The sequence below is a fragment of the Anser cygnoides genome, chromosome 27 (assembly GCF_040182565.1).
Source record: "Anser cygnoides isolate HZ-2024a breed goose chromosome 27, Taihu_goose_T2T_genome, whole genome shotgun sequence".
In the NCBI taxonomy this organism is placed as follows: domain Eukaryota; kingdom Metazoa; phylum Chordata; class Aves; order Anseriformes; family Anatidae; genus Anser; species Anser cygnoides.
Window position 1 is genome coordinate 5,850,326 of NC_089899.1, and position 25,052 is coordinate 5,875,377.

At 57.6% G+C, this 25,052-nt stretch overlaps 2 protein-coding genes and 1 long non-coding RNA gene across 6 annotated transcripts; 2 read left to right on the top strand and 1 right to left on the bottom strand.

The window, feature by feature from the left end:
• The first annotated feature begins 464 nt into the window (after positions 1–464).
• Positions 465–7,014, top strand: ZNF414 (zinc finger protein 414). 3 transcript variants are annotated; one of them, XM_066984079.1, is made up of 9 exons: positions 465–620; positions 2,890–3,023; positions 3,519–3,620; positions 3,699–3,806; positions 4,076–4,181; positions 4,501–5,030; positions 5,468–5,518; positions 6,125–6,283; positions 6,612–7,014. In XM_066984079.1, the coding sequence occupies exons 2-9, from the start codon at positions 2,954–2,956 to the stop codon at positions 6,686–6,688; spliced, it is 1,203 nt and encodes a 400-aa protein (XP_066840180.1). In that variant the 5' UTR covers positions 465–620; positions 2,890–2,953; the 3' UTR covers positions 6,689–7,014. The 3 variants fall into 3 exon arrangements, with proteins under 3 accessions (XP_066840180.1, XP_066840182.1, XP_066840181.1); XM_066984080.1 differs by lacking the exon at positions 465–620 and adding an exon at positions 1,086–1,791; XM_066984081.1 differs by lacking the exon at positions 5,468–5,518.
• A 1,935-nt stretch (positions 7,015–8,949) lies between these two features.
• On the bottom strand, positions 8,950–18,040 carry LOC106048424 (acidic leucine-rich nuclear phosphoprotein 32 family member B). 2 transcript variants are annotated; one of them, XM_066984084.1, is made up of 7 exons: positions 17,838–18,040; positions 14,515–14,664; positions 13,933–14,055; positions 12,619–12,817; positions 12,165–12,283; positions 11,672–11,726; positions 8,950–10,822 (listed from the first exon to the last, which is right to left on the bottom strand). In XM_066984084.1, exons 1-7 carry the CDS (start codon positions 17,889–17,891, stop codon positions 10,734–10,736), a joined length of 789 nt encoding a protein of 262 aa, XP_066840185.1. In that variant the 5' UTR covers positions 17,892–18,040; the 3' UTR covers positions 8,950–10,733. The 2 variants fall into 2 exon arrangements, with proteins under 2 accessions (XP_066840185.1, XP_066840183.1); XM_066984082.1 differs by having other exon boundaries at positions 12,165–12,286.
• A 1,493-nt stretch (positions 18,041–19,533) lies between these two features.
• Positions 19,534–25,003, top strand: LOC125180985 (uncharacterized). The gene is made up of 3 exons (XR_007159986.2): positions 19,534–20,596; positions 23,337–23,493; positions 24,865–25,003. It is a non-coding gene; the product is annotated as an uncharacterized lncRNA (long non-coding RNA).
• Positions 25,004–25,052: the final 49 nt, after the last annotated feature.

Sequence of the window (25,052 nt, forward strand, 5' to 3'; positions counted from 1 at the left end):
CAGCACCCCAAGAGCTGGGGCTGTGCAAGGGGGGTGCTGCCACCACCCCCTGCTGGCTCGGGGGGGGGGGGGGGGGGGCAGCTCAGGGGGGCTCTGAGGGTCCTGGGATGCTCCGAGGGGCCTGGGCAGCTCTTAGGGCCCATGGGCGACATGCTGAGCTCGGGATGCTCCGGGGGGGTGCTCCAAGGAACTCGGGGTGCTCCGAAGGAGACCTCAGACGGGCGGGGGGGCGAGGGGGGGTGGGTGTCTCCAAAGGTCACAGTGTTCCCCGAGAGGCTCAGGATGCTCTGAGAGGACCACGAAGCCCCGAGCCCCCGCCCCCCCCCCCCCGGGGGATGCTCCAGCATCGCGAACCACGACCCCCCCACCTCATGAACCGGTGTCTGGGGGAAGACGACGGCACCGGGGCGGGTCCGGGCTGCCCCCCCGCGGCGTCCCCCTCTCCCCCTTCCGCCTCTCTTCTTCCTCCCCTCCCTTCTCTTCTTCCTCCTCCTCCTCGTCCTCTCCCCCCCCCCTCCCCCCCCCCCGGCTCTCGCGACAGCTCCGCGCAGAAAATGGCCCCGCGGCCGCGCCGCCGCTGATGCGCGCCCCGGGCGGCTCCGGCCCCCCCCGCAGCCCCGGTACGTGCGGCCCTGGGGGGGGGCGGGGGGGCACACAATTTTGTTTTGGTTTGTTTTTTTTTTTGGGGGGGGGGCACAGGGGGACACACGACCCCAGGGCTCCGGGGGGGCGACAGCGGGGCTGTGCGCCGAGCTCGGAGGTGAGGAAGGGCCGGGGGGGGGGGGGGTGAAGCCGTGCGCCCCCCCCCCAAAGGGGGGAGCAGGTTTGGAGGGGAGGGGGCTCAGCCCGTGGGGATGCCAGGGCTGCGTTGTCCCGCGGGACTACTGGCCGCGGGGGCTGCTGGCCGCAGCTCTATTGTTGCGGGGGAGGGGGGGGGGCAGATGGGGGCTACCAGCCACGGGGGCTAGTAGCCGTCGGTGCATTATTGTTGGGGTGCTGCTCAAAATACTAGGGGTCTTGGGGGGGGGGGGAGTTGGGGGGGGGGGGCTACCGGCCACAGGGGCTAGTAGCCACGGGCATATTGCAGACGGGAGCCACTAGCCGTGGGGGGGCTGCCAGCCGTGGGGGTGCTCACCATGGGGCGGGGAGCCGAGGGCCCCCCCAGAACCAGGGGGTCCCTGCGCTCGCTCAGCTGTCATCTCCCAGCGGAGCGGCCGCGTGAGCCCCTTGTTCCCAGCCTTTTGTCTCCTCGCCCACGCCGAGGAGCTGCTGTAGGAAGTCTCTGGCCGTCGTGCGGAGATGCTCAGAAGGGATTATTTGTCCCGTTTATCTCCCCGGGTGGATTTGTGAACCTCTTCTGTGCTTGCCAATATGCGTAAACCCTCTTGTTCACTTGAGGGAGATGATCTTTATTAATTATTAACTGAATCGGCACTGGAGGCTGCTCCAGGTGACAAACCCCCTGCTCACCCCCATGGCCCCCGACAAGGGATTTTTCTGGGGTCCCACAGGAGCTGGAGGAGTGGGTTCCAGCAGGCTTCGGGGAGCCTGACCCTGCAGCAGGAAAACCCAGTGAAAGGTGGCACTGGGTTTGCGGTGGCTCCGGGATTTGGGTTTCCAGGGCAGGGTTTGCACTGGATCTGGGGGGGGGGTCACAGCTGCGGTGGCCGTGTGGGGTCATCAGGGATGGAGGCAGCCGCGGGTCAGCAGTGCTTGGCTCGGGGCATCGCATTCAGGACTGCAAAACGGAGCGAAAAGTGCCCTGTTGTGTCGGACACCATCCCACAGGAGGTGAGAAATGGCAGCAAAACGATGCAGGTGCCACCAGCTCCCCGAAATCCAGGGCCTGGGGCCGAGTGTGCAGCAATGTCACGGGGCCACCTCTGCTGCAAGGGGTGTGATGTCGAGGAGATCCCTCTCTGCTCGGTTATTCCTTCGGCCGCCCCAGGCCTATGGCTTTGTTTGGGGTTAACTTGCTTTTTTTATTAATCAGGAAGGGGAAACTCTGTTTTGCTGGGAAAAAATGATAGCAAGAATCTTTTGGGGGAGAAAGCATTAAAACTGTTGAGGCAGGGCTGAGTCTTCTTGCTCAGCGCCTCCACGCAGCTCCTCACATACAGCTCCTTGAAAAAATGCATTTTTTCAAGAAATAACGAAATTATTCTGGGGAAGCTGTGGTGTACCGGGGCTGCCAGCTTCTCGGGCATGGCTCCTGCTCTCCTTGGGGGCTCCAGCACCAAGCCCAGCAGCGTCTTTAGGTGTTACAGCTTGGCTGTGACCTTCCTCCCATCCCTCTTGGATGTGCTTCCCAATAGGGCTCGCAATTCCGCAATGCCCCAGCAATATGTTTAAATACGATTTTCTCCAGAAAAGCTGAGAAAAATGCCTGTAAGAGCAGATGCTAGTTGGCACATCCAGCTGTGAGCAGGGCAGCACAGATGTGGGTGTGCTGGTCTCTGTCGTGGAGATTTCAGATGCTTTTTGCTGAGAGCTATCGCATGGCTCTTGCGTGGCCAAGGCTGGTGCCACTGGCCTGTAAGGGCAAGCCAGTTTGGTTTTGGGGACCGTCTGCTGTAATGTTCATGAAGGAATTGCCCCCAGGAGCCCATCAGCCAGGCGTTGGGCCTTGCCGCCATGTTCCTGGTCATGCAGTGGGAGCAGAGAGCAGGGCTTGGCGTTACCCAAGGGTGAGAGGTGGGAGAGATGGTGATGGCTCTGGCTTCAATGCTCGACAGCTGCCGCCCGTGGAGGGGCCGTGTTGGCAGCCTGTGTCCCCACAAAGCCCCTTTGAGGCAGGAGCTCCACAGGCACCGAGGGGGGAGAGGAAGTGGTGGCTGTTGTCGTCGCTCCCTGGTGGGCTCTAACCTCTGTCCCTTGCATTGGGTGCAGCATCGCCTAGAGAAGACGCCATCGGCGGCGAGCCCCTGGCCTCGTGCCCGCCACCAGCCGGGCCATGAAGACAGAGAAGGACGAGGCTCTGCCCCCCTTCTCTCTGGGGGGTAAATACGCTGGAGAGGGGGCAGGTGAGTCCCTCGGGAGGCGAAAGGCCTTTGCTCTGGCTGCTGTGGGGTCCCATTTGCTGCAGCTCCTAGAGGCGGTGGCCAGCTGTGACATTAGAGGGGCTGCTGGTGGCCTCCATGTGGGTGCCCCACGCTCCCCTCCGAAGGCCCCCAGTGGGTGGATCCAGGCGGGCAGCATCCAGCAAGGAGCACTCTGAGTACGTGTCTCCTGTGTTGAACCACGCTCCAGGAAGCCAGACCTCCCCCCAAAGCCCCAAACTGACCGAGCCATGTAAGGTATCCGTTTGTGCAGGGTAGGAACGAGGGCACTGGAACCGGCACGTTTGCAAACAGAAACTTGGGTCCAACCACACAGCTGCATTTCGGCACGCAGTTACGGCCCCAAACCGCCTGAATCCTGCCCAGCTCCAAGGCTCGGGGCTGGGGGCCGAGGGTCGTGGGTGCATGGCGGCTGCACAGGGCACTCGCGTCCGCTGCCTGACGGCCTCTCCCCCACAGGCTGCAGTGAAGCGGCTCTGCCTGGCGGCCCCATGCCGGCAGTGGGGACTGGAGGAGCCCCCGCGCAGGACCTGCGGCTGCTGAAGCGCAGACCGGCCTCAGGTGAGCTGAGCACGGTGGGGGCGATGCCGCGGGTGACGGCTGGGCGATGGCCAAGGCCAATGCTGTGTCTCCTTCCAGGGAAGCACTACGCCTGCTCCAGCTACGGCTGCAAACTGGCCTTCCCCAGCATGCAGGAGCTGATGGACCACCTGAAGGTCCACTACAGACCCACGCAATCCCTTGAGGGTAAGGGGGATGGTGGGCACCGGGACGCCCCGTGATTGCTCCAGGGTGCTCTGTGTTTGGATGGGAGGGGGAAAAGCAAGGTTTGAAGCTGGGGCTCACTGCGCAAGATGCCCTCAAGGTGCCTGCACCCCTGGGAGATGCTGCATTGCCCCAGCCAGCTGTGGGGAGAGCACGGGAGGGGACAGAGACATGTTGGTGGGTCCCCCCACTGCCGCAGGGGGTGCAGTGTGGCTGGGGCTGTGCTGACTCTGCCCCATCTCTTTTTGCAGGCAAAACCTTCCAGTGCCCCACGCTGGGCTGCATGGAGACCTTCCCCAGCATGCAGGACCTCATGGCCCACATGAAAGTGCACTACAAGCCAAACCGCTACTTCAAGTGAGTCCCCACCCCGTCCCGGTCCCCATCCCCATCCTGCACAGCTCTGCCACCTCCCTGCAGAGCCCTCGCAGGTACTGGACAGGCAAGCACATGGCCCCACACCACATCCCATCTGGGGACATGCTGCAGCACCCAGATATCCCCGAGCACCCAGTACACCCCCTTTTCAGCCTCGCCCTCCTTCCCCCCCCCCCCCCCCCCCATTGCGGGGCAGCCCCCGGGAGGGGTCCACGTGCCGTGGGGCAGGGGGGATGCTGCTCCTGGGGCTGTGGGTGGGAACTTCACCTGGCGCTGACGCTGCCTGCCGACCCCGCAGGTGTGAGAACTGCCTGCTGCGCTTCCGCACTCACCGCTCCCTCTTCAAGCACCTCCACGTCTGCTCCGACCGCGCTGGCAGCCCCGCACCGCCCCAAAAAGCCGAGAAGCCCATCCCGCCCGCTACCTCCGCCCTGGAGAAGGAGCCCCCGGCCAAGGCAGCCGAGGGGCTGCCCAAGCTCCCGAGCATTATCCGGCACACAGAGAAAGAAGCCATCCTCCCCGGCGTGGACACTGCCCCGGCGGCGCCCGCCACGCTGCCCGCCAGCCTGCCTGAGCTGCCCAGCTCGCTGGAGGCGATGCCGCTCGTCTCGCCAGCCCCCCACCCCTTCCCGCTGCTGGAGCCCAACCTTTTCGGGCCATCATCCTTGACTCGGTTCTCGGGGCCGCCCCCCTCCTCGGTGCCGTTCCTGTCCTATGTGCACCCGTCGCCCTACGGTTTACCTCCGCCCCCGGCGCAGCCCCGCTTGCGGCCCTTCGTGCCCAGCCACGGCCCCCCCGTCTCCAACGCCGTCTGGAAGAAAAGCCAAGGTGAGCGCGGGCAGCCATTAGGGCAAACCTTCTTCTGCTCCCGCCTTGACCAGCAGCTCCTGGATGAGGACCCACCGACGGCCAGCGAGGATCCCTCCCCGCCTACACCCCCCCCAGCCCAGAGCCACTGCAGCCCAGGGCCCTCCCAGTCCCTCTCTGGGCTCCCCTCACCCCACCCCAGCCACCCCCTGCCCCATCCCACCTCTGCTCCCCGCCTCTCCCACCTAAAGAGATGCTCGATTGGAAAAAAATGAAAGCAACCACCAAAAAAAAATAATAAATAACCAGCCTCCAAATTTACCCGGCCCTGCTGCTGCTCCCCGGTGTGCTGGGGTGCGAGGCAGGGGCCGGGCCACGCCTGCCCCCCCCCCCAACATCCCCCCCCACCAGGGAGGGGAAGACCTAATGCTTGTCTTGCCCCTCGATTCCCTCCGCAGGTGTGAGTGTCAGCCCACTCCTCCCATGCTTTGGCTCAGGAGTGACCGCAGGTTAGTTTGGCACTGCTGGTTGGGGGCTGCTTTCTGTCACTGAGGGGGTGGGGGTGGGGGGGAAAGAAGGGGGGGGCGCAGGGGACGGGAGAGGCCCCTTGGGGGCCGTGATGCTCCCCGGAGCACAGCGGGGAGGGCGGGCACCCTTGTTTTTGGGAGCCCTCCACAGAGGAGCTGCTCCCCACGTAGGCTTGGAGACCGGGGGCGAGGGGTCACTGGCTGCACCCCCGCCCCCCCCCCCCCCCCCCAAGGAGCTGCTGAGCCTGGTTGTATTGGCAGCACAAACTGGGGGTGCAGCTGCTGCTTGGACTCAAAAGACCCCCATTTTCCCAGCCCCCTGTGGCCAAGCTGGAAACCACCTGCTTTTGCTCTGCAGGTGCAGAGGCGATGTGTAAAGGGGGTCCGAGCGGCACCGCCTCGCACAATGCCCACAGCCAGCTCCACGCCCAGCCTTGGGGTCCCCTCCCCGAGCACAGGGGGGACCCCGTGTGTATGCAGGGCTGGGAGCAGGGGCTTCCACCCCCCCGAACCCCGCTCTGCACGGGGCTCCCACCCCCGGGGGCTCCCCAGCGAGCGCTGTGCTTCCCTCCTTGCCCACCCTTGCAGGGCACGCCTCCAACAGCCGCATCGTGTGGGAGCACACGCGGGGCCGCTACACCTGCATGCAGTGCCCCTACTCCACCGCCTCGCGGGAGGAGATGACGCTGCACATCGAGGACCACCGCAAGAACCTGCCGCCACCCGGGCGCCTGGACGCAGACGTGGGTACGGCCTTGGGGGGGGGGGGGGGGGGGAACAGGGAGGATGCAGGGGGTCCCCCCCCCGAGTGCCCACATACTCTTGTTATATGGGCTCGAGCAGCTCTGTGCACTCTGGATCCTGAACTGAGCTGATTTCTCCCTGATTTGGGGAAAAGAAGGCATCAGTGGGGACAGCCCCACTGCCTGCCCCCGTGTCACCGCCGCAGTGGGCAGCACCCCCGGGGTGCGGTGTGCCCCTGACCCCCAGCAATGCCCCAGGGGGGCTGCATGCCCCCTGCCCTATCCCAGGAGCTCAGCTGCAGCCCTGACAGCTCTCTTCCCTCTCCCTCCAGATTTCGGGGTGGGCCTCGCCTCCTTCCACTCGAAGCTGACGCCGGAGATGGAGAACTCCCTGTACTCGCAGCTCTGAGGGGCCTGGCCCCCGTTGGGGATCCCCCCCACCCTGGCTGGGCAAAGGGCACCGCAGACCCCATGCCACTGCACTGGGACAGGGACACTGGAAGCATCGCCCCAGCGTGGGGTGGCAGAGGGGGGACAACCTTTGTTTTCTTGACTTTCTACTCCCCTCTCCCTTTTACTTTTGGAAACGCTAAGCCCCTGGACCCTGCGTGCCCCTCCCTCTCCTAAAGGTTTTTCATTGCCCCAGCGGCTCAGGGGGAGCCTGGTGGATGCTCTAGAGGTGGTGGACTTATCTGAAACGAGGCCTGGAAGTTAATAAATGGGAAGTGTACAGGAGCAGTGGCTGGGAGAGCCTCTGTGGGGCCACGTGGTGGGGGGCAATGGGCAAAGCTGTGCCAGTCCTAAGGAGCCCCCCCTCCAAAAAAAACACAAAGACACAAGGAAATGGGGAACGGGGGGGGGGGGGGAGGGCAGGGCTCCCCCAGTGCATCTCAAGACAGGGGGAAGGGAGGAGAAGGTATGGGTTTGTGGTGAGGAACAGGGGGTCCCTGTATCCCCTCGTCAACAGGTCCCATACCCTACAGGGCTCCTGAGGCAGCACCATCCCAGTGAGGTTTGCACCAAAGCAGGTCTAGGGGCAGCCCCCACCCCTCTGCCTGGCTGGGAGCCCTGCAGCACCCAGGGAGGGGGAAGATGCACTGGGGTTTTGATTTCCTTGGGCTGGAACAAGGTAGCCCTGCCCCTTGCATCAGCACTGGCTGGATGCAGCCCCAGGGGATGCATGCACCCACCCCAGACTGCTGGTACCAGGGGTGTAGTGCCTGAAGTACAACGGGGAAGAAGAGCCTAAAATAGCAGTGCCAGCCCTGGAGCAGGGGGAGCATCCAGCCCAGCCCCACGGCACTGCCCCATTCCCTCTAGCTCAGCTCCCGTGCATCCCACCCAGGGAGGGCCGTAAGGAGCCCCAGCTCCCTCCTTCACCCACCGAGCTCTGCTCCCTGGGGCTGGAGTTGCTGCAAGTGATGGCTGCAGCCTGCTTGCCCCCCTGCAGGAGACCCCCCCCCCCCCAACCGCACACAGCAGCCATGGTGGGATGCACATACGGGGTTCCTGCAGCACAGCTGGAGCTGCACTTTCCCAAGCACATTAGCCCCATTACACAGTGCTGCGTGCTTCCACCTCCCCCCGTACAGCTCTGCCCGCAGGACAGAGCTCCAGCACACCCAGCCTCTGAGCAGGGAAAGGCAAGCGAGGAGAGGGGAGCAGCCCCAGCAGGGGTTGTGCCTGTAGTAGAAAGGGGCAGCCCCCACTCTGGAGGGCGCTGAGCAGCAGCAGAAAGGGGTCTCTGCACAACCAGCCCTGCAGCTGGAGCTCTGCATCTCCACGCAGCTCCTCACACTGGCCCCAGAGCAAGGTGGTGGGCGTCGTAATCTTGCAAAGAGCCTGAGGTGAAGCCCGTGGCTGCACAGGTCTGGCACAACAGCAGCTCACCAGAGCCAGGCCAGGACCACAGCAATGCAAAAGGCACCTCCAGCCCCCAGGGAGCAGTGCACAGCTCACACATCAGCCTCCCTGAACGCTCCAGCAGCTCCCTGCTTGAGGTCAGGGTTTGGGTGCCCCCCCCCCAAAAACCCACTACTGGAGCTGCTCACCTACCTCCTCCTCACCCTGCACCACCCTGGAACTGTAAGCCCTGTCCCCAGCAGAGCTGAGCATCCAGCAGAACTGAAGATTAAAAATGTCTTAAAACTAAGACTTTTCAGCATTTAAGCAGACTTTCCATACAGATCAGAAGAACAGACACACACTGACCTGGTTCCCAAGAAACAGCTCTTGCAGCTACCCATGAACCTTGCTGTGGCCATTTCCAAGAGCAGCACAACAAAGCGAAGGCTGCATCATCACCACACAGCCCCCCACATTCATGCAAGAACCCCTCCATATCAGGCTGATCCACATCCCTCCTCCCCAATGCAATCCTCCCCACCCCAAAGCCCCCATTCCCCACCACCACCCCATAAACAGCCCTGGCATGCCTAAGCCAGCCCTGCAGAGCAAGAACAGACAAGCTGCACTTAACAAGAATCCACTCAGCTGGGGCTCAGAGCAAAAAAAGGCCATGCCTGGGTGAACAGGACAGTCACCACTCTTGAAGAGATCCAGCTGCTCAAGAAAAACCACCCCAGAGCTTCCAATCCAGGGCTTCTGTAGGCTGCTTGCAGCTCTGGTGCTCCTAGAGCAGGGGCAGTGAAGACAACATCCATTGCAATGGATTTTTAAAAACTGAAATCTTTATTAAAAGTTTTATCCAAATTTTGTAACAAAAGATACAAAAGGGCCGGAGATCCTTATTTCTGGGACTAGTCTGACCAATCAAAACCTGACAGTTACTAGGCTAATATAAAATCCATACAATCTGCTAAAAATGCAGGGAAAAATTAGAAGTAACTGCTGCTCTGAATTTTTTTTTAAATTCCTTTAACATTTATAAGTTACTCAGTTTGCATTTTACAGGAGTAGTTCTTCTCCGAATGGTTACAGCTACTGTACAATGCAAGAGACAACAGCAAGAACAGAACAAAGCAACAGAGACTCAGATGTGCTGCAACACACACCGCTCCTGAAGGAACCGCTGTGAACCTCACCTCCGAGTGCTGGGTGCTGACAGATTGCCCCAAGCAACAACCAGGAGCTCCACACAGCACCAGTGCCCCCCGAGCCCCGGCACCATGCTCCTCCTGGAGGAGCAGCGGCTGCCCCGCCCGAGCACCGCTGTCCCAGCACCCAACAGTTCCCATCCCTGGAGGCCGCGGGGCCAGGTCTCTCCAGAAGCTATCGGCTGTGCCGTCTGAACACCTCGAGGCAGAGGAAGGAAGGGCCAAAGACCCTGCAGTGGAGAGTTACCCCTGGCCAATTTCAGCCCCCCTCCTCCCCTTCCCTGCTCCAGACACCCCAGGTCAGAGGGAGACGCGGTCCGCAGCGCTGTCTGCGCTCCTGCAGTGCGCAAATAGCCTGAATGGGAACGAGCTGGACTTCTGAGCAATGCACTTCTCTTCACGCTGAAAAGGAAAAAGGAGGACGCATACACCAGGCTAGCGCTGAGGCAACTGTCCAGAGCTGTTACTGGCTAGCAGAAGGACCCTGAGAATATATAGGCTAACACGGTCTCCCGGGGAACGCCGAGTTAGGTGCATCACAGTGATACTGGTTGAACATGTTCTGTACAGTGCGAAATGGAGTTTGACAGAAGTGCAGTATCCCTAAACCTGCTATTTCCTACCTCTTCCTAAAGGCTGCTATGGTGATGAGAAACCTCATCATGGCAGAGGCTCACAGCCACAGATCAGCCCTACTTGGGCATGCAAGTGGAAGTTACTGGGTGGCCATCAGGAAAAATATTCCAGTTTATAAAAAAATAGGAAAGCAAGTACAGGGCTACTGCAAGGTGCATCACCAGAGGTACCAGGGTCTTGTAAGCAGTCAACCCCCCCACCCAAGACCCCAGGCACACCCCACATCCCCAGCACTAAAGTATCTTCAAGCATCTCCAGAGATCACATCACCATTTTTTTCTGATCAGAGAGACCTCAGTGATCATTTGCTTAGAGTCCATTCAGATGAACCAGATTTGCACCCACTGCTCAAGATGGCTCAAGCGTCTTCAGAAAGCAGGTCTGAGGGCATGCAGATAGCAAACGCCTTCTTTGCTGTCAGGCAGGGTGGCGAGCTGGAGCTCTGGGTCCAGTGTGGCAAGGCTGATTTCAGACATGAAAGATACCCTAGGAGGAAATTTTTTTTTTTTTTGCAAACTGCTGCACAAACCACAGAACGGAGAAAGCCTTTGGTCATGAGATACTTGTGAGAAAGAGAGCCTTGTATGGAAGATTCCCCTGAATGCCTACAGTATTCTACATCTTAAAAAAATATATTGTGGACGCTGCAGCCATACAAAGGGGGGAGGAGTGGGAGACGGGGATTTACAGTCTCACATAGACACAACGGGGAAGTTAAGACAAGCACAGTCATAGTCTGTAAAACTGATTGGCTTGCTGGGATCAGTCATCCTCATCATCCTCTTCGTCTTCTGGATCTTCCTCTCCTTCATCCTCTAGATTTCGTTTTCTCTTTTCCCCTCGTGGAAGGTCTGCAAAAAGAGGTGAAGCATGAAGCTCTGTTCAGTTTTGTGGAACAGCACTCAAACTGTGGCTACAAGCTGCATTAGCCACAGCTTGCCAGTGAACAAGCACAGACTAGACTCTCACCATTACAGAACAAAGATCCACCCTGCTCAGCTTCCCATGCTACTAAAAAGCACAGGCTCACATGAGACGTTAACTATTTTTTATGCCCCCTAAGCATCCCACATTTCATCAAGTGCTTCAAAAGGCTTGTTTGTTGAGCGCTCTCAAAAGTATAGGATCTGTAGAATTTGGTCATTTCTAACCGAACTGATGCAAGGTCATTTAAAGTCATGGCAGCCACTATATTCTATCAACATTAATTTGGGTGCTTACACCCTGTTAGAACTAAAGGAGTCTGGACTCAAATCAAGTTCAGGTTTACTACCCTCTCTGTAGCTGACAGGAGAGAGGAACATGTGAGCATTCAAGAGCATCTCCTCACAAAGTCTGCTAACATGAGCTTCCATGACAGAAGCCCTAATCCTGCAAGAACTATCAGGTCCAGCTATTCAGAACTGGTTCCCTAGGCAATTTACCTCTATTTGGCACACCTACCCAGCTCGGTAAGCATTAACAGGCACTGAAGCTTGTTTCCCCATCACCACCCCATGACCCTTAGGTTATAGATGTTATACTGCAGTCAGCTCAGGCACGAGCAGCAGCGTAGCAGTGCCCACAAGTAGGAGCACTGCACTTATCAAGGAAAAGCTGAAAGCAACAACAGCACAGAAGCTTGGGAAGCTCTTAGAATCCAGAGAATGTGCAAGACTGTCAAGGCAGCTTTGCAAACAGTTTGTTAGAATTCAACTTACCATCATCAGCTTCATCTTCTTCTTCATCCTCACCGTCTTCCTCCTCATCTTCCTCCTGGAATCAAAACAAGACACCTTGTTACACAAGCCACAATCCCATGAGCAAGGTGTAATTCTGTAACCACACTTTCCTTCACCTCTTCTCCTGCCGTACTCTAACCTAAGGGTGACAGGTACAAGCTGAGCATGGAGAAGCTTGTGTTTCCTCAATAGCCTCTTGCACCCCTTAGTGAGGGGGGTGTACAGTTTTATCACTTGAAGTCACAGAAGTATCAAACCAAGCAGTAAACAAATACTGAACAGGCAAACTCACTGGATGGAGTCAAAAGGTAGCAAGATGGGAAAAGCCAGAGCCCAGGGCAGGACCCCTTTGATCTGCCCATGAAGAAGCATCTGACACCTGGTCGGATGGGTCACAAGATTAAGGGACAAGCACGCTATCGAACATGCCAACACACTGCTGCAGATGTACACTGACAACAGAAAGTCTCACCTCATCATCTACTCCATCCTCCTCCTCTTCACCTTCCAGGTCATCATCTTCGTCATCTTCTTCATCAATGACTTCTTCATCCAAATCATCTTCCTCCTCATCATCATCCTCTTCCTCACCTTCTATCAAAAGAAGGAGGTAAGCATTACAGTTTCAAAATCCTTGCTATTCCCAGACAGTACACTAACACCTCCTACTGCAGCACTACATGAGCAATAGCCAAGAAATCACAGAGAACAAGCATGCACAGGGAGTGCCAGCAACAAGCCCTGTCAGCCTGCAGCAAGTCTCACTTCTCATGCTGCCTGCCAAAGGAAGGAATGGGGAGGGGTTGTCCAGACAGCCCCTACTTAAGCAGCAAGTTATAATCGCCTTTTTTTTTTTTAGCAACACAATCATGCAGAAGGGAAAAAGGGGTTGTTCCCCAGCAAGAAAACCAGTAGAAAATCCTTACCTTCCCCATTCTCGTACTCATCTTCCAGTCCATCCCCATCTGCTTCAGGGTCTGAGTCAGGGGCTTCCTGGTCATCAGCATCAAATCCATCTAGGTAGGTGAGATGGGGCAGAAGGGTGAACACACTCTCCCGGTAGTTGATGAGCATTGTCACCTCGCAGTTGAAGAGGTCCAGACTATGCAGGTTTGGCAACTTTTTCTGCAAAGATCAAGTCAGTAGATCATTTACAAATGAACAGTATTAGAGGATCACGCAGCCATCAGAATACAGCTGGTTTACTACCCATACCTACGACAAAACAGTCTTTGCATGCATTATTTTCACCTTGTGCTCCCCTGGTGGAGATAAGTCGCTGCTTTTGCTAAGTGTCGGACAACATTCACACTAAGATACAACTCCTTTTTTCCAGCTGCTCTGTCCTACAGCTTCCCCTCCTTGAAGACAGCTCCCTTTGAAGCCATATGGAAATCTTAATTCCTCCTGGACAAAGCAGGCAACAAGCACACAGTGCCCAGCTCTCACAAAGCAGGAGGGATCACTGAATCAAACTCACGTTGCCCAAAAACATCAGGCAACATACCAGAGAGCACAATACAGGCAGCAGACCAGAACACAGTGTCTGCAGACTAAACCTGATGTGCCTTTCAGCACAGCCACAGCAGCTCTTCCAAACAGGCTATCACACTGTGCACCAGGCTAAGTACAGGAGAGCAGTTGCAAGCTCTTTCTGGAAGGGATGGAGGGACCAAAGGCAATAGCTACAGAGGCAAAGACCCAAGATCAGGCCTTTCACAACTACAGAGTCTAGATGACAAGGCAAAAGCCTTCTTTGGGGCAGTTTAGATGCACCAGGGATGCATTTCTGCATTTATAACAGGAACCCCCTGCAATGCAAGTTGTGACAGCACCCTGAGTGCGAGGGTCACAGCCCAGCAGGACAGCATCTTTGGACTGATGCAATGGAAACCCTCACTGGTGTCCAAGCAACTCATCTCCATGACACCCCAGGTGCCACCTACCTCAAACTGCATCCGACCCATTAACGGTCCTTTCTCAGATGGACACTGAGCACTGCATCCACAGTTTTACTCATCCAGCCCAATTTCATGCTTCTTTTAGCAACTGGCTGCTGGTTTTCCAGACAGTGGAGCCATTAACTATTAGCCCAGCCTCAAATTGGACCCACTCATCTGTTCCCATCAGAACCACGAAGTGCTGTTGGAACAGTTACCAAGATGTTGGACTTCTGCTGCACAGACATGCTCCCCAAAGGAAACGTCATCCCTTAGATCCCAGCACAGCCTTTCACTCACCAAGGGCTCCAGAGTATTGATGTCTTTGATCTTGTTGCCGCTTAGATTCAAGTGTGTCAGGTTAGGAGTTCTCTCTGCTAGAACTTCAAGGCCACCAGAAATCCGGTTATCACTCAGCTCCAGCTGCCAGGAGGAAGCATCATATGGTCACAAAGTGTTTTTCAGCTTCTGACACAGGGAATAAAATTCCCTGACAACCAGACTACAACAGAACCCCGTTCATTAGAGAAACAGTTCCAGTTTTGAGACCCTTTTTCCGCAAGCTAACATAGCATTCCCAGCCACTTGTGTACTGCAGGATTACATATCCTGCTAACTGCAATTTCTAAAATCTAAAATACGTTACTGATGTTTTCAACAGCAGCATAACAAAAGCAAGAGAGAAATGATGTTAAAAATATGAGCTCAGAAATACTCTCAAATATTAGAAAACAACCTCTCTCACACAGCTTACAGGCCTCAAAGGAAAGAGCAGAATCAAATGGTCTTTTTCCTGGCTGATGCAGGAAAAGAAGTTCTCACCAGGGCAGCAAGGTCTCAGAACAAGGACTGCTGAGAGATAGGACCACAGGTTTGACTCACCTTCCGCAGTTTGTTAAGCTTGGGTAGATTGGAGACGGACAGCAAGTTGATGTTGATCATGCTGAGGAACTCCAGGTTCTCAAAATCTGAAGAGAGACCAACGATCTTCCCATCGTCCGAGCGGCAGTTATCAAGAACCAGCTCCTTCACCTACCAACAGAAACATTCAGAAGCTGTCACTGCATTCCCAAGTCAAGCCTCACCTCAAGTCTACCAAGCTGTCATTAGGCCGAGTGACTGACATTTCATAGCAACACGCACATCTGAAGGTCCCCCCTACTCACCTTAAGGAGCACCCGAGGTCTTAAAAGCCAACTAATTTTTGTAAGAGCACAAAGTCAGCATCTGTAACTGTGGCAAGGATTATACCCTCTAAGCACAAGCTGTGCAGCATGCTACCACTGTACCACATCATATGATTCCAGCCAAGGTCTGCCTTCTCTACCAGGAAACCTTCAGGGGCTCAACCATGAAGCTGCGAAGCATCTCGCACACAAGGCCTCAAAAAGCTTCCAGAGTTGCACTTTAGGCTGAAATAACCAAAGGCCAAACATCACCTGGTTCTGTCATCCTCTTCAGCTCTCCCCACAACACTAGACCTGCCTTGGGCACTGGAAAACCTGCCCCCAGAGGATTTGTTTCACTGAAAGCATATGTTCCTAGTAAAAGTCTCAGCACAGAGCAAAAACTCTACTCTCCAAAACCTCCAAGCCCTTCATGAGGGGGCCACTGATGGCATACGATATTTTGCCAAGCACAAACTACGTACAGAGAAGTAATGTATTCCTGGTAATTCAGCACAAAATCCCTTGTGCCATTACAACCATAAAGCACAGCAGTGATCTGCTCCCCCCCCTCCAGACACCCAAAGGGCAGACATACCTGGCACCCTCCTCTCTCCCTGAAGCACAGAATGCTCCAGCTCCAGTTCTCATGGGCCATTCCCAAAACTTGCTTTTACCCCACACATTCTTCACAGCACGTTGCAAAAATTAGTCTTGGCCAGAAAGCTCGTGATGCTCTCCAAATTCCTCCTCTGCAGCTCTCCAATTTTACCTCTCCTGCTCACATCAGCCAGAAGTCATTTGAAATTCACTTTGCCCTACTAGAAGCAGACTTTCTTGTGCTGTGAAGTTGCCAGGGCAGCCCTGAAAGCTCAGAATGAGTTAACACAAACTCCAGAAGTGGCTGTACTGGTCAGGGCTCTAAGCTCAGCAGCAAACAAGCTCAACGAGGAGTTTTGCAGTTGAACTCATTTTGCTCCTCAGACAAAAGTCTCTGATTAAACTAAGACTCAGTCCCCCAGCATAAAGGCAACCAAAGCCAGCACTTCACAGCTGCCACTTGGTTGGTGTGGCCACAGAGGTGAGAGTGAACATTACTAGGTTAAGAACCAACCTACCTGCGAAGAGACCGGCTTTAACTTGGACCAGCGCCTTGCCCTGGATGGCAGAACAAACGCTGCAGCTGGCAGCGCAACAGCAGAACAGGACTGAGCAGCCAGGACTGCTTCTTCCAGCAGCAGTACTGGCTCGTACCAGCCTCGGCTGCGGGGCACGCACGCTCTGAGCCTGCTCGTTTCCCCAGCATGCCACTCACTCAAATTCCTGGTGTCAAACAAGAGGAAACCTGCAGCTGGAAGCCTTGAAGGGACACTTCTACTCCTCAAAACATTCTTGTTCTGCAAGTTCCTTTACCATCCGTGAAGGCTTTAACCTCTACCACAACCTCCATTTACAGCCTTTTTTTCCTTATGCCCCAGCTTGATTTTAAGCTGCCCATGGCAGCATGCTGCAGAGACGCAGTGATCTGTCAAAAGAGCTAGGTGACAGCCACAGCTATCTTGCTATAAGGATGCCAGTGGGGCCACAAGGCTGGCCTCAGATAAGGGCAGGCCTTGTTTCTGAAGCACTGCCCGCTGAGCACAGCGGCAGTGAGCCAGCTCCCAGGAGCAGAGGCTGAAAGGACAACACAAATGCTTTGGAAAGCTGCAAAAATCCAACCCTCAAGCCTCAGCTGACCACTGTGGACAGCTTGATCTAATCACTCCAGCAGCGAGGCAGTTTAACTGGCCCCACCAGATGAGGAGACATCATTCCTCTGCTGTGTGAAGGACGTACTAGCCACAGGCAGGCACTGGGAAGCAGAAAGTTCAGCCAAGGAGGCACTGGAGAAGTACAGCAAAGTGATTTAATGCAGCTCAGCTATCACCTCATTTTTTATTTTTTTTTTTCAGGTTAGGTGGATTTAGCACAGCACCTCCACGATTCCTCACGTCCCTGCCGTGGCACCAAAATTCCTCCCCTCTGAGAAGTTGACCAGCAACCTTCAGAAACCCCGCTCACACGCATGTGGCCCAAGCAAGGGAATTTCCACCCCTGATGTCAACAGCCACGTTCTCTCCCCTACCAGGACACCCCGCGCAGGGCTTGTGCCGTGAGCCCACGCAGCCCTGGCTGCTTCTGCGCAGGAGCGAAGGGGCCGTGGATCACCAGCGGTGGGGAAAGCGCAGCCTGCGCTGCTCCTCTGCAGTGTTGCGGTGCCCTGGAAGCGGCACCCCGGGGGCTGCAAGCGCCCCACGTCCCTCTCGTTAGCCAGAAGAGGCCCAGGAGATGGCACGGAGCCTTCCCCCGTCCCCCAGCCCGCAGCGGGAGCTCGGCGGTACCGCAGGCCGGGGCTGGAGGAGGCTCTGGCGGAGGAGCAGCGCATGGCCGCGCTCGGAGAGCCCCTGGCTGCCGAGGGGCGAGCCCGGAGGCACCCACACCCACCCGCGGAGGCAATCCAGCCTGCTGCGGGCACCCTGCGCGGCCGGGACCCCGGGGGAGCAGCCACCAGCGGCCCCTTCGCCACCCCTCTCCCCCCCCCCGGTCCTTCAGCCCGGAGGCCTCGCCCCGGGCCCCCGCGGCCCGCCCAGGCCCCTCCATGGCGCCCGCGGGCGGCGGGAAGGGCGGCGGGGGCCGGCGGCGCCCCGGGGCCGCCCCTAACATGGCCGAGCCGCGTGCGCGGGGCCGCTCCGGCCATGTTAGGCGGCCCCGGAGCGGCGGGAGCCATCTCAGCCCGGCGCCGCCCGCCGCCCGCAGCCATCCCGGGCGAGCCCCCGGGCACGGGCACAGCTGCGGCCCCGGGGCTCGGGGGAGCGCAGCTCGGGCCCCGCGCCGGCCCCGTGCAGCCGCCCCGACATAGCGCCGCCGCCTCCCTCCCGCCGCCGCCCCCAGCGGTGCGTGGTCCCCAGGCCGAGCCGAGCCGGGCCGGGCCGGGCCGGCCCCCGCTGCCTTTCCCTTTCCCCTCTCCCTTCTCCCTTCCCCGCCATGCGGCCGCGGTACCTCGCCCGGCTTCTTGTTGCGCAGCTCCAGCGTGAGCCGCTTCTTCATCTCCATCCTCCCGCCGTGCCGTGCCGGGCCGCACCGAGCCGAGCCGCAAAACCCCCGCACCGAGCCGAACCGAGCCGAGCCGAGCCCGCGCACGGCCGCCGCTTATATAGAGGAAGGCGCCAACGGCAACAAAGGCGGCCCCGCGCCGCGCCCCCTGGCGGCCCCGCGCCGCGCCGCACCGCGCAGCCCCCGGCCCCGCCGCACGGCAGCGCCCCCTGCCCGGCCCCGGCCGCCTCGGGGCCTGGGGGGCCCGGGGGGGCGGCCCCCGGCAAAACGGGGTGCGGGGAGCGGGGTTCGAGGGGGGGCGGCTCGTCCTTCACCCCCCCCCGGTCCCCGTCCCCGGATCTCGGCTCGCAGCCACACGCACGCAGCCCTCGTGGATCCATCTTGTTATGGGGACACTGAGAGGGGCCCGCGGGCCCGCAGGCTGGATGGGGTCTGTCCCCGTCCTTCAGGCGTGGTGTCTGGGGGTAGGGGGCTGACCTCCAGGCCTGTGGCACCCGCCCGTGCTGTTCCTGGTTGTGTCTGACCGAGAGAGCTCAGGCGGCCCCGCTGGCATCGGTCACGGGGTACACGAGGCCCTGTGGGGCTCTGCCCCAGCCCTGTTCAAACCAGCACAAGGTCACCACAGGACCTCTCTGTCGCCAACGGGGTCACCACGGTGTTTCACCTCCCAGCTCCGGCCACCGCCCCCAGGGACCCCCAGCAGGGCCTCAGGGACGAGTCAGGGTCCCAGTGATGGCGACGCCTGGCCAGGACACAGCACTGCCCTCTGCGCTTGCCACGCACGCAGCCTCTGCCTGCAGATCCCTCTGGGATGTGGCACTGCTGTGGGTGACTTCGTTAAACGTTACCTTAAAAACATGCCGGGAAAGCTCTCTGATCGACTACCCGGGCTCCACGTAAACAGGAACACGAGGGCTTGCAGGACTAGCCCTAGAGTCCCTCATTGTCCCCTTTGGCAGCGGGCCACCGGCTCTCCTCCTATGTGAGGAAATGGCTTTCTGGTGCGTTACTGTTCGTTTCTGCCAGTTGGCTCTAACATGAACCGTGTTTTATTAGGACTAGCAGAAGGAAGTGGCCATGTTCAGCAGAGGGCTTGAACCTCTGAAGGGGCCCAAAGCAGGGCTATTTTGGAGAAGCGACGGGCATTTTCATGAAGAACTGCATTGAGAGATGGTACATTTTGGCCTCTGCAATCTCCCCTTGCCGACCGTGTCTCCATTTCTCTGGCCCCGCTGCGTGCCAGAGAGCTTCAGGCTCTCTGCCACAAAGCGAGCAGCCCGTGGGCACCGTGTCGGTGTCCCCTCTCCTTGAGCTGCCCTGTCACCAGAGCTGCGCAGAGGCACGTGAGCGCTGCAGAGGACTATACGTGCCCATGCACTGGGCGAGCAGGGAGAGCAGCCTTGTGGCAAAGCCCAAAGCGTTGCCCAGTTGCCCCGTCCCAGGGCGTGAAGCGCGGCTTTGGCCGAGCTCCATTAATTGCATCCTCGTGGGTGAAGCAGAGCATGGGGCCCGCTTTCGCTGGGTGAATCCTGGCTCCTCCGGCTCACTCTGGGGCTTCATGGAGCCCTGCCCCGGAAGGGGACAGCAGCTCCCGGCACCCTTGTACCCTCCCCACCGGGAGCCCCCTCTGCTAAAAGCAGCAGATCTGCAGGCTGTCCCTGGGCAGAGCAGCTGGGAGATGAGGGGAGAGGCTCCCCCCCCCCTTGCTGATCTGCATTTGTTTTAAGGTCTCTTTCATGTACTCTTTGAGGCTCGTTTCCTGTTCTTTGTAGAAAACAATGCTTCCCTCCCCCTGTCCCCCCCTCCGCCCATCCCAGGGTGGCTTTATCTCCCCTCCCTTGGGATTCACTGCACTGGGTTCCTCAGAAGCTGCGTTTTATGTTTGTCTTAAAATACAAAACCCTGCTCTGATTTAACTGAATTGATTTTAAAGCTGTGTCTGGTATTTGATGTCTGGTAGATGCATTTAAACTGATCTAAACTTTCTGTGTTTGGGCACATTTACATGAAGCTGGTAATTTACTGTGCAAGTGACAGCAACTGGAAGGCTGGACCGTAAATGCTGACATGGGTCGAAATTCAGGTCTGGGGCTTTTCATGCAAGCTGGAGCACAGATGCTCAGAACAACGTATTATCTGTCTATTATACAACATGATATTATGTCTGTGCTTTGCACTGCTTCAGCTACTTTGTTCCTAGCTTAGTGCCTCCACGGAGTGAATCGTGTACGACTGGGCCATTACCGCTCCATGCACCACGAGGACTTCCACATCACATCACGCTTTTGTGACCTCAGAACAGGAACGAGATCCCCCAGATCTCCCGGCTGCTGTAGATTCCCAGCAGCTGGTCCTGCTGGGACAGACTGGGATCCAGCCACAGGAGAGCTGTGGGGACACCTACAACAACGTCTCCTGCAGGCACCTTCCTGCCAGCCCTGCATGGAGAGACGGTGCCTGCGTGAACCAGCATGCAGCCAGTTCGCCAGTGCATCTCACTCCTGAGACCTTCTGGGGATCTCAGGAAGATGCAGGGATCTTCCCCCATAACTGGAGGATGCGATCAAGCAATTTTATTGGAGATTTACAAGCAAATAAGGCATGGACTGGGAGACCAGAAAACCTGAGACCGTGTGCCCCCTCACCAAGAAGGAGGCGAACAAAGCTAACCCAGTCCCCGGCAGCCTTTAGAAGAAATTCCCTAGGTTTCCTTTTTTTCTTCTTGTTTCCCAGCTGGGACCTGGGGCCCTGACTCTTGCAGGGCTCGAGGTGCTGCCCCCGGCCGGGGCTGGGCCCTCCTCGCTGCAGAGACGCGGCGGTGCCGGCAGAGGGAAGCATCCCCCCGGCGCTGCGGGGACCGGCGCCCGGCCGCGGTCCTGTGCAGGCTAAACCCCGGCCCCAAAGGGGCCTGGGGCTACCCTGGGGAAATCCAGGAAGGTGGGGGCGGGGGCAAACACCTCTGCGTGGGGAGAGCCCCTGCCATCCCCGTGGGGCAGCCGCAAAGCGGTCCTGATGTGGGATACAGCTGGAGCTGGTGCCTCCAGCCCACCCTCTGCAACCCTCGTCCTGCGGTCAGCGGCTCGAGGGCTGGAGCAGCTCTGCTACGAGGACAGGATGGAGAGAGAAGGCTCCGGGGAGACCTCACAGCGGCCTGCCAGTGCCTAAAGGGGCTGCAGGAGAGATGGGGAGGGACTCTGTGTCAGGGGGTGTAGGGATAGGACAAGGGGGGGGGGGGTCTTGAAATGAAAAGAGAGGAGATTTAGATCAGATAGAAGGAAGAAATTCTTCCCCCTGAGGGTGGTGAGGCCCTGGCTGAGGCTGCCCCGAGGAGCTGTGGGTGCCCCATCCCTGGCAGTGCCCAAGGCCAGGCTGGATGGGGCTGGGGGCAGCCTGGGCTGCTGGAGGGTCGTGCCCATGGCAGGGGTGGGACAGGGTGGGCTTCGAGGTCCCTTCCAACCCAAACCTCTCCATGGTTCTGTGCCCACCAGGCAGCCCTTAGGTTTTTGGAGCACAACAGAGGTGCCCAAGGGGTTTGGATGCCTCCCTCCAGCCTTGCTCCAGGCACTGGGCTGAAGTGCCTGAAACAGGAGTTGTTGTCCGGGGGCTCCCAAAGCTGGCAGGGAGAAGGGGGCACATCCAGAGTGAGATTCAGCCCGAGCTGGCTGTGACCTGAACACTGTGCCTCCGAAAGCAGGCAGGATTCATCCCCAGGCAGAGATAGAGGCGTGGGGCTGGCATTCCAACCTATGCATAGTATTTCCCCGGCGTGGGATAAAGTCACGATTCTCTCATATTTGCAGCATTACTCTTTTATTGGTGATTCTCTTAACGGAGCTCCAGGGACATCAGCCTGTCTACCCTGAGCTTTTTGCACAGCAAGGGCCTTGAAAGCTTTGCAGTTTGTGCCTTATCTGCCAGTCCCTGAGTGTAAAAGAAAATCCAGCCATTCTCCCTGGAAATTATTTGTCCTGCCCTGCAACTCCCAACAGAGGCTGTATCTCATTTGAAACACCCAGGTGGCAGTCACCTGCTGGTTCCTTCGGACTCACTCCATACATTATTTTTTATCCCAGTCCTGGGGTTCCTCAGCCCAGGATGGTTTATTCTCTCTACTCTGCACTAATTAGCTTTGCCTTGCAGTAATTAGCTGCGGATACTGGCATCGTTATGCCAGTGTAACCATATAACATCACCCAGCTCCTATCTCAAAGCAGATCTGGAGGCACCTTGCCAACCACTGTTCAAACTTTCTGATAGGGAAGCCGAGCCCCATAGTGGGAAAGCTGTTTGTCCTCCACCACCCTGCAGGGAACCAGCGCCTTTCAGGCCAGCTTCTTCCAGCAGCTACGCTCAGCATCCTTCCCACCCCATCAGCGCCTGGAAACGGGTGGGAACGTGTCCCGCTACAGCCGCAGGGAGAACGGGGAGAGGCAGCAGGGATGTGTCTGGGGTGGGATTTGGGGAGATGGGGCTTCCTGCAGCCCAGCTGCAGCACCCACCTCACCCCACACAGTTATCCTTATCGCCTCTGCGCTGCCCCAGCACCCCCAGGCTGTTTGCAATACTTGGCTTAAAAAAAAAAAAAAAAAAAAAAAAAAGGAAGGCAAGAGATAATTACTGTTTTTGCCAGCTCTGTAATGTCTCCCAGCTCAGCCGGACCAAACAATAACAGTGCTAGGAACTATCATTATGGCTATTACTGCTGTGTGCACCGCACGATTTTGGATCCCCTGTGAGGAGTCAACATCCAGGGAGACCACAGAGAAAACCTGTCCCAAGGAGCTTACAGAAAGCACGCAACACAGGCAGGAAATAAACTTCAGGTGCCTCAGGCACCGAGATGCACCACTAATGCTGGGATTAAGTGTGACTGGGTCTGCTGGCATGGACACCTCCAGGGCCGCCCCGTGAAACACCCCTCGTCCCCCAGGAGCTGTGTTGGACACTTCAGCCCAGAAGACTTAGGACACATGCAAGCAAACAGACACAAAGTCCATGTATAGGATTCTCAAATGCCGCTGATCGTTGCTTTGTATCTAAAAAATACGGCTGAAAGAATACCCTTTGAAATACCCCTAACACCCACTGCATCCCTGCCCCTGCACTATTTTCCTACTACCTGGGCTGTGTTTGACTGCATCAAGACTCTGCCAGCTCGTGCAGCGTGGCCACTGATGTGTGAACCCTGGGGTCTTTCCAGCAGAAATCCCCTTCCCTGGGTCAGGCTTTACAGCCCTCACTAAGCCTCGTCTCTGACACCACAAAAAGTCCTGCTTCCAGGCTTAAAAGCATCCTGCCCCTCCACCTATTTGGCTTGTCTGAATTTCAGGCCTCTACAGACAGTTAGGAAAAATCAGAACTTCTCCACTGTCACAGCACAGCTCAGCCAAAGCTGCCCTTGCCCCTGATTTACAGAGTTTGTGCTAATGTTCTTGTTATTCGCAGGAGCAACACCACAACAAGAGCATCTCCAGATGTGCTGGAGCTTGTCCTCATCACCTCCGCAAAGCCCCGAGCATGATGGGGGCCGCTGTGCTCTGCACGTTGGCTGCCATGAGTTTTCAGGACATGCAAAGAGGATTTGGGAAACTCTGCTCATTGGGTAATAGTCCCACGGGTGCTACGGGGAGAGGTGGGATGGCTCCATCTCCCTGTTCCCATCGCAATGCCGAATCTCAGTGGGGCTGCGCTGCGGAGATAGGCAAGGACCTAGCCTGGGGGCTGGGTTCCCAGAGCAGCCTCCTCCGCTGTCACCGGGCGTTGTGCAACCCTCGCCCTCCCTGCAGAGGGTGTGGGCAGAAACCCGCTCACACGGGTGCTGCTTGGGGTGAAGCTGAGCTTAGGAAGCAGCCACGCACCAGTACCAGAGCTGCAGGACCCTGTGGGCTCCCTCCTTCACGCCACTCTCCGCTTCGTATCCCCCAGCTGCGGCTGCACGATGGGATGGTGTCAGACCCTCGTGCGTGGATTTGGAGCCACCTCCAGGGATACATCCATCTCGGTATTAAGGCCACCGAGAAGAGGGGCTACAAGAGAGTGGAGTGGTCCTGATGTGAATGTGTTTTATTGTGCAGGCAGCTGTGCTCAGGCCATCGCCTGCACACGGGTCCAGAGGCAGAGGCCGTTAAATAACTCACGGGAGGACAGAGGCATTGCTTGTTATCCATCAAGACTGAGTTGGAACCACAAAGGATGCTCTCTGCTACGAGAGTAACTCATCTGCTTTAGGAAAGAAGAGGGCAGTTTGTGCCAGGCAGTGGCTGCAAGAGGATGGAGATGGTCTCCCTCATGGTCTCAGAGGCCAGGCAACAAACTGGGAATTACAAGAGCTGGACATAGCCCCTCCAGCACTCCCAGCAGATCTGCTCTGTGGGCGCTGGTGGCACTTCCATGCCCTTCTCAGGCTTTGCTGTTTCAGGTGACAAACTCTTCCAAGAGGTTTTCCCAGCAGTGCTGCCTTCTTCCTTATAGTCCTTCGAAAAGACGGATCCTGCCACCGACAGGGTCAGAGGCAAGCCTTTGATCTGCCTTCTTAGGGGCTTGTGGATTTTTAACGAAGGCACAAATTCCCCAGGCTTTACCTTGTCCTTCTTCAGGTGCAGTGCGTGGGGAGGGGGACCCTGGGGAATTCTCCCTGCCTGAAATAGAGGCGGCAGCTCCTGCTTTTTGCCCAGCAGAGAGTAAAGAGGGGCCGAGGGTCTCCCTTCGAGCCCTCAGAGATGGCCTTGGCTGAGGAAGCCCCTGGTTCTTAAGGCCTGTTGCCGACTCTGCTATTCGGTCTCGCAGGACTTGCACAAATCATCACTGTCTGCTCCTGCCAAAGCTTTGCGCCACTCTGAGAAAGGATTGCAGCGTTCGATAAACACGACTACCTGGGTGCAAAGCCCTGCCAAGCTTCTGTCAGCTGTGATGTAAAGCTACAGGCTCAGCCTGAGCAAAAAGGAGTTTTCTCTTCATCTCTTTCCATTTTCAGGTCTCTTTAGAGTCGGGATTCCTCCAAGCAAGAAAGGATGAGAGGCTGCAGGATGCAGGGGCTTGATTTGGCGAGAGGCTCTGCCCTGCTCGGATTCTGCTAAATTTGAAACTTCCCAGGACTTGAGCCGCTCTCATGTCCTGCAGCTGTGTGGGGAGAGCCCTGCTGGAGCTGTTACAGTGCTGCTG

Coding starts and splice junctions, on each gene's coding strand:
- ZNF414 (XM_066984079.1), top strand. CDS start 2,954: ATGAAGACAGAGAAGGACGAGGCTCTGCCCCCCTTCTCTCTGGGGGGT. Junction 3,024..3,518: donor ATACGCTGGAGAGGGGGCAG/GTGAGTCCCTCG, acceptor TCTCCCCCACAG/GCTGCAGTGAAGCGGCTCTG. Junction 3,807..4,075: donor ACCCACGCAATCCCTTGAGG/GTAAGGGGGATG, acceptor CTCTTTTTGCAG/GCAAAACCTTCCAGTGCCCC.
- LOC106048424 (XM_066984082.1), bottom strand. CDS start 17,891: ATGGAGATGAAGAAGCGGCTCACGCTGGAGCTGCGCAACAAGAAGCCG. Junction 12,287..12,618: donor TGAGTACGAGAATGGGGAAG/GTAAGGATTTTC, acceptor TTCTTTTGATAG/AAGGTGAGGAAGAGGATGAT. Junction 11,727..12,164: donor AGGATGGAGTAGATGATGAG/GTGAGACTTTCT, acceptor TTTTGATTCCAG/GAGGAAGATGAGGAGGAAGA.